The sequence below is a fragment of the Lepus europaeus genome, chromosome 18, assembly GCF_033115175.1.
Source record: "Lepus europaeus isolate LE1 chromosome 18, mLepTim1.pri, whole genome shotgun sequence".
Taxonomy (NCBI): Eukaryota; Metazoa; Chordata; class Mammalia; order Lagomorpha; family Leporidae; genus Lepus; species Lepus europaeus.
In genome coordinates, this window is record NC_084844.1 from 901,439 (window position 1) to 916,855 (window position 15,417).

The following is a 15,417-nucleotide window of genomic DNA, read 5'->3' on the forward strand; positions in this document are numbered from 1 at the left end:
GCCAGGTCAACGTCTGCTTCTTTAATGGCGTACGACTTCAACAGCCCAAGGGAGGTGCGGGCGGGAGGGGTCTGCTCCTGGGGAGGGGAGCTGTGGGGGGCCTACGGAAGCCCAGGCTGGGGCTGAGAGGCAGGATCCAGTGGCCGGAGCCGCCCCCCGCCCCCCAGAAGGGCGCGGTCCAGGGGAGGGCGAGGGAGTGTGCAGGCTGCCCTCACATGTTGGTGCTCATCCGCGTCTGGCTGTTGGCCGGAGTCAGCTCCCCCTGGCTCCCTTCCCTGGGAGGGGACTGCAGTGGACAGAGGGAGGGGCTCAGCAGGGGCCGGGCGGGGCTGCCCAGCCCCAGGCCCCGCGCCTCTACCTTCACGTGGATCTGGTTGCGCAGCACGGCCGCCCGCAGGATCATGGCTTTGGCGCGACGCTGGAACTCCTTGCCCATCAGCAGGGACTTCTCGAAGGTGGTGCTGCGCTGGTCCACGTCCCGGGCGTACAGGATCTGCACGGGCCGGGTTCAGTGGGGCCCGGGCCCTGGGCGGCCCCGGCCACCCCGGCCCCGGCCGCCCCGCCTACCTTGCTGTGCGAGTCGATGCGCGCGCTGATGAGGCCCTCCAGGATGAGCTGCGTCAGCTCGTCCTCCAGGGCGGCCACCGTGGTGTTGAAGGCCGTGGCCATCTTGTGCATGTCGGCCGACACGTAGGGGCTGAAATACTGTGCGCCACGGGGCGTCAGCCCGGCAGCCCAGGCCGCTCACCCAGCCCGGCCTCTCCCCCACTCACCTGGATGAGGGCGCGGTTGCGGATCTGGGTGTACAGGGTCCTGACGTGGGGGGCCAGGTACATGTCCAAGAGCAGGTTGTCCTGGAGGGGAGAGCTGGTGAGGGGCCCTCCCGGGAGCGGGCTCCCGGCCTCCGCGGCCACACCCTGCCCGGCGCGGCCCCCACCTTCATCTCATCCAGCATCTTGAGGCACGAGGCGTACTTGGACTCGTAGAACTTGAAGATGATGTCTCGCACCTGCGGCTCCAGCTCCAAGAACAGCTTGAAGGAGCTACAGAGGCAGGTTGCTCAGGGCCTGCCCTGCCCGGCCAGCGCCGCCCGGCCCTTGCCCGGCCCCCACCCCGCCGCCCCCGCCCACCTGCTGGAGATGACGTTGCGCTGCAGCTCCTGCCGGTCAAAGGTGGCCAAAGCGCACAGCCCGCCGTAGATGGCCACGTTGCTGGGGGACAGCAGCTGAGGGGTGGGAGGGGCACTGGAGGACCGGCCAGCGGTGGAACCCAAGCTGAGGTCCAAGCCCCGTTCGCGGGCGACCCTCCCGCCAGCCCAGTCCACACAGCCCTCACCTCGGGGAAGTCGCAGTGGTCGAAGGAGGCCAGCAGGAAGCACTTGGCCGCCTGCTTGTACTTGCGCGCGGCCAGCTCGGCCAGGCCTACGGGAGGGGACGTGGCGGACTGCGGGAGCTGCACCACCATTTGGGGGAGGAGGTCCAGCTAGTGCGGACAGCCGCTGCCCACCCGCCTGACGCCCAGGCCGCACACTGGGCTCTGCACCGGGGAGCCGGGTGCGCCCGGTGGCCCTGCCCGTCGGCGGCTGCACCCTCCTCCCCAGGACGGGCGTGGGGCTGGTGGCGGGGCCTCACCTGCGGCGCACTTGAGCTTGGTGAGGATGGCCTGCGTCTGGCTGTCACGCTCCCCACGCTGCTGCAGGGGGGAGGCCACAGGCGTGAGGCCAGCGGCCCCCACCCTCCCTGTTGCCCTCGTCCCCCCCAGCCCCAGCCCGAGGCTCCGGGGCCGTACCTCGGCGATCTCCGGGGTGGACTCAGCCTTGCTGACATAGCTCAGCACGTGAGACCAGTTCTGCAGGTAGACGCTGACCTGTGGGCGAGGGGCGGGTCACAGCGAGCCGGGGCCCGGCCCGCGGCCCGGCCCGCGGCCCGGCCAGCGCTGCCCAGCCCGGGGCTACCTTGATGACGTTGAGACACATGTTGATGACGTGCTTGGCGCTGGTGCAGTAGTCGCGCGCCCGCGAGTAGCACTTGAGCGCGTTGCTGAGGTCGCCGCAGTCCAGGTAGTGGTCGCCCAGGTCGTCGTGGCCGCGCCGGATGCTCTCCTTGATGGAGTTGCCCTTGTAGTTCTTCAGGTCCGTGTCCAGCTTCTCCAGCTTCAGCAGGGCCTTCTTCCGCGTGGCCTCCACCCAGGCCGTGTCCAGCGCCGGGGGCTCCACGCCGCACTCGGCGACGGCGTCGGGCGCGTTCTGCAGCTCCCTGAGGGCGGGGGGAGGGGGAGGAGGTCGCCGGCTCAGACCCCGTTCCCCCGCGGCAGGACGGGGCGGGTGGGGGAGGGGCGTGGGGGCCCCCCGGCGCACCTGGTGGCCTCCGAGAGCTTCCGGTGGATCTCCTCGTACATGTCCACGTTGAAGGTCCTCTGCACAAAGGACAGGGCCATCTTGAGGGCCTCCACCCGCAGCGGGGGGCAGTGGTCCGCAATGAACTGCAGCCGCTCGATGCGCATCAGGCCGCTGTAGCTGGCCGCATACTGCTCCAGGTCCTGCGTGGGGCGGGCGGGGGGCGAGGGGCGTGAGGCGGCCACCGCCAGAGCCCTGGGGCGCCGGCGCGGGCAGGCCCGGGGGGGGGGGGGGGGGGCCGCGTACCAGGGTGGGGTTCTCCACCACGTAGTTGACGTCGGGTGCGTTCTGCGGGTCCTCCTGCGGGTCCACGTCGATCTGCATGGGCTCCACCGCCCCCTGCAACGCGGGGCCGGGCACCTTGGCACCTGCGGCCCCGGGGGCCCCGCGCCGCCCGCCCCGCGTCTTCCGAGGCAGCACGGGGCGCGGGGCCCCGAGCGCGCCCTCCCAGCCGCTGCCCGCTCACAGCAGAGGCTCGGAGCAGAGCCCCCTGCCCCGCACGGGCCGCCGCGGCAGGCACCGGGGGCGGGGGAGGCCCGGGGGGCCCTGAGCGCGCCGGGCCGCGGGCCGGGGTCTCCGGCCGGGGCCCCTCTCCTGCAGGTACCTCGTAGAGCAGCGTACAGGCCGACAGGCTGGCGCTCAGGCTGAAGTCCCCGGCCGTGCCCGGCAGGACGAGGTCAGACCTGCTGCTGCGAGGGGCGCAGCACAGATCGGTCACTGACGAGGAGGCCGAGCTGGGGGCCGAGCTATCCCTCATCCTGGCCTGACCCTCCGCACCCCCCGACCCTGACACAGAGCTGGCTGGCTGCTGGGGGGAGAAAGAGCGTTAGCGGCGGGCGGCCCGGGCCCCGCGCGACCCCGGCCCCGGCGGCGCGCGCGCTCGCCGCCCGCGGAGGCCCCGGCGGCGGCGGCCCGGCGCGGCCGCGGCTCGTTACCTGCAGGTTAAACACCTGGACCGGCAGCGGCATCTTCCACCCGCCCCGCCGCGGCGCGCCGTCCACTTCCGGGGCACGGCGCGCGTCCGCTTCCGGGGCGCGCGCGGGGGCGGGGCCGCCGCGCCCCTTAAAGGAGCCGCCGCCGCCCGCCGCCGCCCGCGTCCGGGGTGCGGGGTCGTCGCGGCGGCCGCATGAGCCGCGCGCGGGCCGCGCTGTGCCGGGGCTGCGTCGCGCTGGCCGCCGCCCTGGCCGCCCTGCTGCTGCTGCCGCTGCCGCTGCCCCGCGCGCCCGCCCCGGGCCGGGCGCCGACCCCGGCCCCCGGCGCGCCCCGCCTGCGGCCCGAGGACGTGTTCATCGCCGTCAAGACCACCCGCAGGAACCACGCTCCGCGCCTGCGGCTGCTGCTGCGCACCTGGATCTCCCGGGCCCGCCGGCAGGTGGGCCCCCGCGCGGGCCGAGGGCAGGGGCCCGGCGCTGCCCGCGCCTCACGCCGTCTGTCTGCCCGCAGACCTTCATCTTCACGGACGGGGACGACCCCGCGCTCCGGCTGCAGGGAGGTGAGCGGGCCGCCCCCGCCCCGGCCGGGGCCGCTGCCCCGGGGAGCCCTCCCGTGGCCCTGGGCTGCAGCGCCCCTCGGTCCCCACTCCTCTGTTGACAGGCGACCAGGTCATCAACACCAACTGCTCGGCCGCGCGCACCCGCCAGGCCCTGTGCTGCAAGATGTCGGTGGAGTACGACAAGTTCATCGAGTCGGGGCGCAAGTAGGCCCGGCCGAGCGGGGCGGCGGGGCGGGGGGCAGAGCTGGGCCCTCACAGGCCCGTGTCCCCAGGTGGTTCTGCCACGTGGACGATGACAACTACGTGAACCTGGAGAGCCTGCTGCGCCTGCTGGCTACCTTCTCCCCCAGCCAGGACGTCTACCTGGGGCGACCCAGCCTGGACCACCCCATCGAGGCCACCGAGAGGGCCCAAGGCGGCGGAACGGTGAGTGCCGGCGCAGACCGGACCCTGGGCACCGGACAGCCAGGGTTTGCCCACCGCTCCGGCTGGGCTGGCTGCCGGCGGCGGGGGGAGTTTGCAGGGGGACCCAGCCCAGCTCTAGAACCCGGCAAGGGCGGGGTGCCCGGGGGCGGGGGCGGGAAGAGCGGAAGGCGCCCCCCCCCCCCCCCCCCCGGCCACCCCTGACTGGCTCCCTGGTCTCCAGGTAACCACGGTCAAGTTCTGGTTTGCTACCGGAGGAGCTGGGTTCTGTCTCAGCCGGGGCCTGGCCCTCAAGATGAGCCCCTGGGCCAGGTGAGTGCCCCTCCCTCAGCTGGACGGCCCTGGGGGTGACAAGGCCAGCAGGGCGCTGACCAGCTCCCTCCCCAGCTGGAGGACCCCTGGGGGCACCAAGGCCGGCAGGGCGCTGACCGGCCCCTCCCTCAGCTGCACGGTCCTGGGGGGGGCGCCAAGGCCGGCAGGGCGCTGACCGGCCCCTCCCTCAGCTGGACGGCCCTGGGGGGGGCGCCAAGGCCGGCAGGGCGCTGACCGGCCCCTCCCTCAGCTGGACGGTCCTGGGGGGGCGCCAAGGCCGGCAGGGCGCTGACCAGCCCCTCCCTCAGCTGGACGGTCCAGGGGGGGCGCCAAGGCCGGCAGGGCGCTGACCGGCCCCTCCCAGCTGGACGGCCCTGGGGGCGCCAAGGCCCGCAGGGCGCTGACCGGCCCCTCCCAGCTGGACGGCCCTGGGGGGGGCGCCAAGGCCGGCAGGGCGCTGACCAGCCCCTCCCCCAGCTGGACGGCCCGGGGGGGGCGCCAAGGCCCGCAGGGCGCTGACCGGCCCCTCCCCCAGCTGGACGGCCCTGGGGGGGGCGCCAAGGCCGGCAGGGCGCTGACCGGCCCCTCCCCCAGCTGGACAGCCCTGGGGGGCACCAGGGCCGGCAGGGCGCTGACCGGCCCCTCCCCCAGCTGGACGGCCCTGGGGGGGCGCCAAGGCCGGCAGGGCGCTGACCAGCCCCTCCCTCAGCCTGGGCGGCTTCATGAGCACCGCAGAGCAGGTGCGGCTGCCGGACGACTGCACGGTGGGCTACATTGTGGAGGGGCTGCTGGGCGCCCGCCTCACCCACAGCCCCCTCTTCCACTCCCACCTGGAGAACCTGCGTAGGCTGCCGGCCAACGCCCTACTGCGGCAGGTGCGCAGGGCCCCTTGCTGGCTGGACACAGGGTGGGAGCGCAGGCGTGGACGCCCGGGGGCGGGGGTGGGGGGGCCCAGGCCTGGTGTGACGAGTCACAGAGCAGGCACCAGGGAGGGGCAGAAGGTTCCCAGCCCCCCACGCCCCCGCTTCAGCACCCACCTGTGTCTGCCGGTTCCTCCCACCTCGGGCCCCTCTTCACCCTCGTGCTGCACGGCAGGGGGCAGGCGGTGGTGCGGGACCCCCAGCAGGAGACAGGCAGTGCTGTCCGCCTGTGTGCCCTCCAGGTCACCTTGAGCTACGGGGGTCCTGAGAACCCACAGAACGTGGTGAACGTGGCCGGGGGCTTCAGCCTGCAGCAGGACCCCACGAGGTGAGTGGGCAGTGGGGGTCCCCGGCCAGCTCCCCCCCCAGCCCCACCCCTGACCCCTTTCCCTCTCTCACCAGATTCCAGTCAGTCCACTGCCTCCTCTACCCGGACACGGACTGGTGTCCTGCGCAGAGCCAGGGCGGCCTCGTCCCTCGATGACCCGCGACCCCTGGCCCGGGGAGCCCCCACGACCACAGCACCAGGCGGGTGTGCCCTGCAGACCCCCAGGGCCGCTCTCGGGAGAGCAAGACAGCCGGGCACTGGGCGCCGTGACCCCCGAGACGACAGGGCTTCCGGGCACCCGGAGGCTGGCCTGTGGCTGTCCTGGCCCCTTGCCGCCCCTCACCCTGCCAGACTCTGGCTGCTGGGCAGCCTGGCCCCCGCCCCATGGGGCCCAGCACCTCCTCCACCTGCCGACCCTGAGGAGCCTGGTCCCCCGGACTCTGCTCTGCACTCCCCTCCCCGCCTCCTGCTTGGGGCCCCCAGGCTGAGCCCGGAGGGGACCTGCCCAGCCCTGGCCTGGAGCCCTCGGTGGGAGGGAGCCGGCTCCCCCTCCCTGCCCACAGTGAGCAAGTAAACGCTTCCCTGTAGCCACTGGCTCCCGTCTGGGTCTGAGCCCTGCCACGCCCCCACCACGCCCCGCCAGGCACACCTGCCCTCCCAGCTCCGCCCACCTCGCCGTGAGCCGAAACATGAGGGTGTGAGGCCGGGGTGCTGCTGCACGGAACGTGGGGTGACAGCCTTGTCCGCCGGCCGTGCTCCTGAGAGCTGGGCCTGTGTGTATGGGGGTGTACCCCATGCACACCTACCTGTGCACACGTGTGCTGGCAGGGGGTGTGCGTGACTGCACACCCGTGTCACTGTGTACATTGTCCCCGAGTTAGAACTTTTTATTTACTTGAAAGGCAGAGTTAGAGAGGCAGAAGCAGAGCGAGCGAGCGAGAGTCTTCCACGCTCCGGTTTACTCCCCGAATGGCCACAGTGGCGGAGCTGGGCCGATCTGAAGCCAGGAGCCTGGAGCTTCTGAGTCCCGACGCGGGCGCAGGGCCCAGGCGCTTGGGCAGTCTCCGCTGCTTTCCCAGGCCACAGCAGGGAGGTGGATCGGAAGAGGAGCAGCGGGAACTCAAACCTGTTCCCCTACGGGATGCCGGATGCCGGCACTAGGTGGCGGCTTTGCCCAGCACGCCACAGCACCGCTCCCCGCCCCCCCCCGTCAGGATTTTTGACTTCCTGATGGCAGACAGGCAGGAAGTGGTGCTGGCCGGTGGGGGGGTGGGGGGGCCACAGCGGACCCGCGGGGGCTACAGTGGACCCGCGTGTGGCTGAGCCGTGCCCGTGGCAGGTGGCTCACTGCCCCTGCTGGCAGCATGTCCAGGGCACGGGGCTTTATCAGGATGTGACCCCACTGGCATGACCAGGCTGGCCAGGGATCAGATACACCCTCGGGGCACCCCCCACCCTGAGTTGGAGGAGTCTGGGCTCAGCAAGCAGGGGAAGGGAAGGGGCGTGGCTCTGGGGGGGGGCACGGGGTCTCCGGCTCCCAGAAGTTGCCCTACGTCTGCCTCCCAGCCCGGTGGGCGTGTGGCTTGCGGGTGCTTGGTCCATGCTGACGTGGGGTTCCGTGTCCTCTCAACGCCCTGTGAGGACCCCCCCACCGCGCTTGGGCTCCGGCCCGCGTGAGCACACACTCCTGGGTGTGCACTGGCAGGTGCTCTCCGCTCGGGGTGTCGTGTGCACCGGGAGGGCTCTCAGGGGTCTCCCCTTCCTCAGCCCACTCCTGCGGGGCTGGAGCTGACCGTTCCCCCGGATGCCAGTGCAGGGCCACTCAGGAGGCGTTCCCCGAGCACCGGTGACAGTTTCCAGCCTTGACTGGCACCTCGGTCACCAGCCCAAGCCAGTCCTGCAGCGGCGTCTGGGTACAGCTGTGGCTGCTCATCGGGTGCGCGCAGGCCGGGGCCCCCTGGGCCACCCTGCAGAGCAGGACTGGACGAGGGGGCTGCTGTGAGCAGTGTGGGCGGGGACCCTGGCTGGGGACCCCTGGGCCACCCTGCAGAGCAGGCGGGGGACACACGTGGGCAGGTGTGTGGCAGGCCACGAGGGTGCTGGCGGCCAGACTTGGAAGGTTCAGCTGAGCCCCAGATGCCCCTCCTCTCAGGACAGGCTCTGCCCACACCAGCCTAGAGCTGGGGCCCTCCTCCCTGGCCCAGGGCTGCAGAGCCCCCTGGAGCTCCCAGAGGGGTGTGGCCGGGCGTCCTGGGCAGCGGGGTCTCCCAGGGCAGCTGGTCCATTTGGAGGGAGAGGCCTGGAAGGAAGTGTGGGGAAATGGTGGCTGTGCACAGGGGTTGAACTGGGGGAGACGGTGTGGACACCCGCAGTGGACTGAGAGCGGATGGCCGGAAGTCAAGGTGAGCGCCTGCCTGGGTGTGCGGGGCCCCTCCCGGCGCTGCCCTGCACGGCCCATCCCCGTCATCACCCAGTGCTGCTACCGCCAGCTCTGCCCTATGCCCCTCCCGCTGCTCCAACATCCCCCTCTGCCCACCGCCCCCCCCGCCTAACACCGCCCCCCCACTACCCCCTCACTGTCCCCTCTGTCCACCCCCAGCCCACGGCTCTCTGCAGGTGTGGGGCGGCTCCACATTGGCGCTGGCCAGGACAGGCTTGCCTGGGGCGGGGGGGTGCTGTCAGGGCCGGTTATCGGCAGCTTCTGGGCAGGTTCCCCTGCTGCCCGGAGCAGAGCCCGCTGTCCTGGTGGCCCACAGACCGTACAGTGGGCGGACTTGGAAGTTGGGTGGGGAGGGAGGAGGCTGCTGTGTCTGCCCAGAGGTGACCACATGGGGACGGCAGGGGGCAGTGCAGGGCGGGAGGCTGGGCGGCGCCCACTGAGATGCCCAAGACTGGAGCCTCGGAATGGGGGCTGCGCGCTTGTGCGTGGCCCCCGGAAGCCGGGCCCGGGCCGCAGCAGGAGCCACAGATCCGTGAACACAGCAAACACTGAATGGCACACCGGGGAGCACCCCAAACTGTCCCGGACGGGCCTGGCCGGGATCCCAGGGAAGGACGCCCCCAGGCAGGCGGCCATGGCCCGAGGTTGACGTGCCGGTTCAGGAGGGTTGGATCAGGGCCAGCCTCTGTTTTGGCTACAACCCGACGCTGCCACAGGGCTGGGGGTTCCAGGCCCTGCAGCTGCTGGGGGTGCAGTCCAGAGAAAGCGGGGAGAAGCGGGGACCCCACAGCGGTGCTTAAAGGGGGGGTCACGGGCCCGGCCTGTGGCACCCTGGGTCCGGTTGGAGTCCTCCCCACTGAGGCCTGGGAAGGCAGCAGAAGGCGGCCCAAGTGCTTGGCCCCTGCACCCCCGTGGCCTGGCCCAGCCCCAGCCATTGCAGCCATCCGGGAATCCAACCGGTGGATGGAAAATCTCTCTCTCTCTCTCCCCCCCCCCCACTCTCTGTGTCTCCCTCTCTCTCTCCCCCCTTCCCCCTTCCCCCCTCCTCTCCCCTCCCTCCAGCTCTCTCTCTCTCTCTGTGTCCCTCCCTCCTCTCTCTCTCTCCCCCCCTCTTGTAACTCTGCCTTTCAAATAAATAAATCTAAAAACAGTCAAAATGAAATACATAACATGAGTTTTTATATCATGCTTATTACAAATATGGGATTATGATGCTTAAAAGCTCCACATAATTGCATAATTTAAATTTACTGACAAACGGAGACACCTCCAGGGTCAAGGCAGCAGGTGACGGCTCCAGCACTTGGGTCCCTGCCACCCCCGTGGCCCAGTGCTGCGTCTTGCACGCACCTGGGGAGGGAACCAGCAGGTGGGGGTCCCTCCCTCTCTCTTTCTCCTCTCTCTCTCCATCTCTCTGTGTGTCTCTCTCTCTCCTCTCTCTCCTCTCTCTCTTTCTCTCCCCCTCTCTCTCTCCTCTCTCTCCCCGCCCCGTCCCCCTCCCCACCCCGTGTCCCTGTCTGTCTTTAAATAACTGACCCATTGTTTAGGTCTCTAGGGTCTGGTGGCTTCCCTGGTGAGTTCCCATCAGACAGTGCAGGAGGGAATAATGCCGCGGTTGCTCAGACCCTCCTGGTGAACAGACGAGGGGGCTCCCCCACCTCACGCCCGAGGCCAGCGTGCCAGTCGTACCGAAAGCAGACGTGTGAGAAAATTGACCGGGAAAACCTAAAATGCGCGCGGAGAAAAGCAACCCCGTCCTGCACCGCCCCGGCCCGCCTGTCGACCCCGAGACCTGCTGGGGGTGCAGGCTGAGGGCCGCAGGGGCCAGGCCCGCTCCCCATCACGTGGCGTCCGGGCGAGCACGGAGAGCGGCCCTGACCGCCCCCTCGGCGCTAAACCGTCAGTGAGGGCGGAGTCGGAGCAGCCCTGCAAGACCCCGCGACTTTGTGAAGATGAAGCCCACCGCCTGGAGTTCGCACACAAAGACCTCACGTGGAATCCCGGGGGCCCGAGAGGCCAACACGCTCAGAGCAAGACCCGAGCCAGAGACGCACGCTCCCGCGAGCCCGGCAGCAGCGCCGGGGGCCCGGGCAGACCCTGGGGCAGACCCTGGCTCCCAGCGCTCCCAGCTCTGCGGGGGTTCAGGTCATTCGGTGGGAAAAGGACGCCCAGCCCGAGCGCGGGAGCTGGGTACTCCTGCCGTGGGCAGCGAGCGCGGGAGCTGGTCCTCCTGCCGTGGGCAGCAAGCGCGGGAGCTGGTCCTCCTGCCGTGGGCAGCGAGCGTTTCAGACGGATCAAGGGGCCGATGGTGCGGCACAGCCGGTAACGCTGCTGCCTGCGGTGCCGGCGTCCACGTGGGCGCCGGGTCGAGTCCCGGCTGCTCCACTTCCCATCCCTGCTGAAGGCCTGGGAAGGCAGTGGAAGACGCCCCAGGTGCTGGGCCCTGCACCCACATGGCAGACCTGGAAGGAGCTCCTGGCTCCTGGCTTTGGCCTGACCCAGTCCTGACCGCTGTGGCCATTTAGTAAGTGAACCGGTGGACAGCCCACAGCGGCAGACCATCCATACCAGGTTTTTGTTTGTTTTTTTTTAAGATTTATTTATTAGAAAGTCACAGTGCAGAGGCAGAGACAGAGAGAGAGAGCGAGAGAGGGGTCTTCCATCCACTGGTTCACTCCCCAAATGGCCTCAATGGCCAGAGCCGTGCCGATCTGAAGCCAGGAGCCAGGAGCTTCTCCCAGGTCTCCCACGTGGGTGCAGGGCCAAGCACTGGGGCCTCTTCTGCTGCCTCCCAGGCACGTGAGCAGGGAGCTGGATGGGAAGCGGAGCCGCCGGACTGGACCCAGCGCTGCTGTGGGAGGCGGGCGCCACAGGCCGTGTCGTCGCCCGCTGTGCACAGCCAGCTCTGACTCCCACAGTTTTGACTGAAAACTCACGGTGCAGCCGATTTCCCGCTGCCGGCGTCACTGGAAGCCGTGCCGGGCAGGGTCAGGAGCCTGAAGCTTCTTCAGCAATTGTCGCGGGCGGAGGCGGCCTTCTGGAACCATCCCGACACGGGACGGGAGCCGGGGTGGCCCAGGCGAAGAGGCAAAGCCAAGCCAACTGTTAGCGGAGAATGGCAGGGTTCTTGTCTTCGCGCAAGAAAGAATTCAGGCATGGGACAGTGTGGGAAGTAGAGTAGCAAACTTCATCAGGGTAGGGGCCTCCACAAGAGTGATGATGGGCGCTCAGACAGGGTAGGGGCCTCCACAAGAACGATGGGCGCTCAGACAGGGTAGGGGCCTCCACAAGAACGATGTTGGGCGCTCAGACAGGGTAGGGGCCTCCACAAGAATGATGGGCGCTCAGACAGGGTAGGGACCTCCACAAGAACGATGGGCGCTCAGACAGGACCTGGGAGAGTGCGGTCGCTCGGACTGGCGGAGCGAGGTTACATGGCTGAGTGGAGCGAGTACACCTGGCCAGGCAGGCGGGCGGTCAGCAGAGAGGCCAAGGACTGAGCTCGCCATTCGGCTGAGGCCGGGGGCTTTTAAGGAGCTGGGTCTCTGTCTTCACACATCTCCACGGGGCAGGTTATCGGGTAGGAGGGGCAGGGCACATAAGCTCATGGCTGACTTCCTCCCTAACACAACCATCCACACACACAGAAACGCAGCCGGGTCAAGGCCGAGGACTCTCTCTCACTAGGAAAAAAAAGCCAACAGCAGGAGTGGCCGGTCACGCTCAGGGCCTGAGAGGTGGCCGCGCTCAGGGCGATCTGCCTGCTCACACCGGGAGGACCAGAGGGAGAGCGGCCGCATCCCGGGACAGTGCTCGGAGCCGGCGGCCACAGCAGGAGGCCCGCAGGAGTCAGCCCGCAGTCCTTGGCCCCTTCTGAACCTTTTTCTTCCTAACCTTAAGAGCCGGCGCCGTGGCTCAACAGGCTAATCCTCCACCTGCGGCACCGGCACCCCGGGTTCTAGTCCCGGTTGGGGCGCCAGATTCTGTCCCAGTTGCCCCTCTTCCAGGCCAGCTCTCTGCTGTGGCCCGGGAAGGCAGTGGAGGATGACCCAGGTCCTTGGGCCCTGCACCTGCATGGAAGACCAGGAGAAGCACCTGGCTCCTGCCTTCGGATCAGCGAGATGCGCCGGCCGCAGCGGCCCTTGGAGGGTGAACCAACGGCAAAGGAAGACCTTTCTCTCTGTCTCTCTCTCTCATTGTCCACTCTGCCTGTCAAAAAAAAAAAAAAAAAAAAAAAAAAAAAAAAAACCAACAACACTGGGGCCAGCGCCGCGGCTCACTAGGCTAATCCTCTGCCTGTGGCGCCAGCACCCCGGGTTCTAGTCCCGGTTGCCCCTCTTCCAGTCCAGCTCTCTGCTGTGACCCGGGAAGGCAGTGGAGGATGGCCCAAGTGCTTGGGCCCTGCACCTACATGGGAGACCTGGAGGAAGCTCCTGGCCCCTGCCTGGAGTGAGCCAGCAGATGACGGGTCTCTCTCCGTCTCTCCCTCTCTCTGTGTTACTGTTTCACACGAATAAATACATCTTAGAGAGAAGAAAGCACAGACTGAAGGCGCCCGCGGCACGAGGGAGGGTTTGTTGGGGTGGCCTGGATGGCTGGGGTCACGGCTTACAAAACCTGACGAGTTTATGCTGAGAAATAAAGTTTATATTTCAACTTTTATTCTCTTATTATGTTTTGTTGTTTTCATCTACTAGAAAGGCAGAACAACAAGGAGAGAGAGAGAGAGAGAGAGGTCTTCCATCTGCTGGTTTACTACTCAAATACTTGCAATGGCTGGGGCGGGGCCAGGCTGAAGCCAGGAGCCAGGAGCCAGGACTCCATCTGGGTCTCCCCCATGGGTGCAGGGGCATCACCTGTGCCTCCCGGGTGCGTCGGCAGGGAGCTGGCGTCCCGGATGTTGGCTTAATCAACTGTACCACCACAGCCACCGGTTTTATTTTTCTTTTGGGGGTGGGCAGCCTGGAGAGCAGTGAGTATTTTTTTAAAAGATTTATTTTATTTATTTAAAAGGCATAATTACAGAGAGAGACAGAGAGAGATCTTCCATCTGCTGGTAAGCTTCTCAAATGCCAGAAACAGCCAGGGCTGGGCCAGGCTGAAGCCAAAAGCCAGGGGGCAGGAGCTCCATCCGGGTCTCCCACAGGGGTGCAGGAGCCCAGGCACCTGGGTGACCATCTGCTGCCTCCCCGGCCATTAGCAGGGGCTGAGTAAGAGGGAAGTGGGCCCAAGCCCGGGCTCTCCTCCTGTGTTCACAACAGTGTGGTGCTGGCCTATAAAGCTTTGTTTTTCTTTTTTCTTTTTTAAAGATCAATTCTTTATTTGAAAGGCAGAGTTATAGAGACAGAAGCAGAAAGAATGAGAGAGAGAGAGAGAGAGAGAGAGAGAGAGAGAGAGGTCTTCCGTCTGCTGGTTCACTCCCCAGTTGGCCTCAATGGCCGGAGCTGGACTGATCCAAAGCCAGGAGCCAGGAGCTTCTTCCGGGTCTCCCACGTGGTGCAGGGGCCCAAGGACTTGACCCAGGCACATTACCAGGGAGCTGGATCGGAAGAGGAGCAGCCGGGGGTAGAACCAGTGCCCACATGGGATGCCGGCAGGCGGAGGATTAACCCGCGACGCCACGGCACCGGCCCCGCTGTGGGTTTTTGCGCTTGCTTTGCCGGGGCTCTCTGAGCTCCTGAGTCGGTAAGCTGATAATTCTCATAAGATCTTGGGAATGTGGCCATGCTCTATCCAAGTGGCGCCCGCCCTGTTCTCGCCCGGCGCGTCACCTGCCTGCTAAGCCATCTGCACTGTGCAGGGGCCCTGGGAGCTCGGCTCACTGGGCCTCACTGGTCGCCCTTGTTCTCGAGGTCTGGGGGCCCCGCAGCCTGGCTGCAGGGAAGCCCCCTTCATCCCAGCAATGGCCCGGCCAGGGCGGCTCTGGCCTGCGTGGCAGGGCCGTGCCCGGGGACACACGCACGAGTGCCCACACGGACACAGGTGCACACTCCAGTCCTGGGAACAGCTGGGCTTGCTTTTCTCACGGTGTTGGCTTACACCCACGGCAGCTCCCCGGCGCCAGCCCCGGCCCTCCCCACGCACAAGAGCTTGGCCATCTCTGGGTCAGGTGAGAGCCCAGCTCACGGGGGGGGGGGGGGGGGTCCCAGGGCCTTTTCTCACCAGCACTGGGGGGGAGCAGGTTACAGCCCAGCTCTCACGGGGGGGGGGGGCAGGGCCTTCTCTCACCAGCACTGGGGGGGGGGGAGCAGGTTACAGCCCAGCTCTCACGGTGGGGGGGGGAGGGCCTTCTCTCACCAGCACTGGGGGGGGGGAGCAGGTTACAGCCCAGCTCTCACGGGGGCGGGGGGGAGGGCCTTCTCTCACCAGCACTGGGGGGGGGGGAGCAGGTTACAGCCCAGCTCTCACGGGGGGGGGGGCAGGGCTTTCTCTCATCAGCACTGGGGGGGAGCAGGTTACAGCCCAGCTCTCACGGGGGGGGGGTAGGGCCTTCTCTCACCAGCACTGGGGGGGCAGGTTAGAGCCCAGTTCTCATGGGGGGGGGCAGGGCCTTCTCTCACCAGCACTGGGGGGGAGCAGGTTACAGCCCAGCTCTCATGGCGGGGGGGAATCCCAGGGCCTTTTCTCATCAGCACTGGGGGGGGGGGGGCGGGTTAGAGCCCAGCTCTCATGGTGGGGGGGAATCCCAGGGCCTTTTCTCATCAGCACTGGGGGGGGGGAGCAGGTTACAGCCCAGCTCTCATGGGGGGGGGTAGGGCCTTCTCTCACCAGCACTGGGGGGGCAGGTTAGAGCCCAGTTCTCATGGGGGGGGGCAGGGCCTTCTCTCACCAGCACTGGGGGGGAGCAGGTTACAGCCCAGCTCTCACGGGGGCGGCAGGGCCTTCTCTCACCAGCACTGGGGGGGGGGAGCAGGTTACAGCCCAGCTCTCATGGGGGGGGGAGGGCCTTCTCTCACCAGCACTGGGGGGGGGGAGCAGGTTACAGCCCAGCTCTCATGGGGGGGGAATCCCAGGGCCTTCTCTCACCAGCACTGGGGGGGGGGGGATAGGTGCCAGTGCAGGAACACAAAGACTCCAGCAGGTGGGATACCGTCGTGGGGAGGGGCC

General features: G+C 68.0%; 2 protein-coding genes across 7 annotated transcripts; one reads left to right on the plus strand and one right to left on the minus strand.

Annotated features, from left to right (window-relative positions):
* Position 1: 1 nt before the first annotated feature.
* GPS1 (G protein pathway suppressor 1) lies at positions 2-3,399 on the minus strand. Of its 6 annotated transcripts, none has more exons than XM_062215980.1 (14): positions 3,331-3,396; positions 3,000-3,084; positions 2,642-2,734; positions 2,357-2,538; positions 1,955-2,255; positions 1,789-1,866; positions 1,632-1,692; positions 1,336-1,421; positions 1,131-1,225; positions 938-1,043; positions 774-854; positions 568-705; positions 359-493; positions 2-286 (listed from the first exon to the last, which is right to left on the minus strand). In XM_062215980.1, the coding sequence occupies exons 3-14, from the start codon at positions 2,717-2,719 to the stop codon at positions 212-214; spliced, it is 1,416 nt and encodes a 471-aa protein (XP_062071964.1). In that variant the 5' UTR covers positions 2,720-2,734; positions 3,000-3,084; positions 3,331-3,396; the 3' UTR covers positions 2-211. The 6 variants fall into 6 exon arrangements, with proteins under 6 accessions (XP_062071964.1, XP_062071960.1, XP_062071959.1 ...); XM_062215976.1 differs by having other exon boundaries at positions 1,632-1,689; positions 3,000-3,203; positions 3,331-3,388; XM_062215975.1 differs by having other exon boundaries at positions 3,000-3,203; positions 3,331-3,388.
* A 122-nt stretch (positions 3,400-3,521) lies between these two features.
* RFNG (RFNG O-fucosylpeptide 3-beta-N-acetylglucosaminyltransferase) lies at positions 3,522-6,970 on the plus strand. The gene is made up of 8 exons (XM_062215835.1): positions 3,522-3,767; positions 3,839-3,887; positions 3,989-4,091; positions 4,160-4,313; positions 4,534-4,622; positions 5,332-5,497; positions 5,785-5,870; positions 5,945-6,970. Exons 1-8 carry the CDS (start codon positions 3,522-3,524, stop codon positions 6,024-6,026), a joined length of 975 nt encoding a protein of 324 aa, XP_062071819.1. The 3' UTR covers positions 6,027-6,970.
* Positions 6,971-15,417: the final 8,447 nt, after the last annotated feature.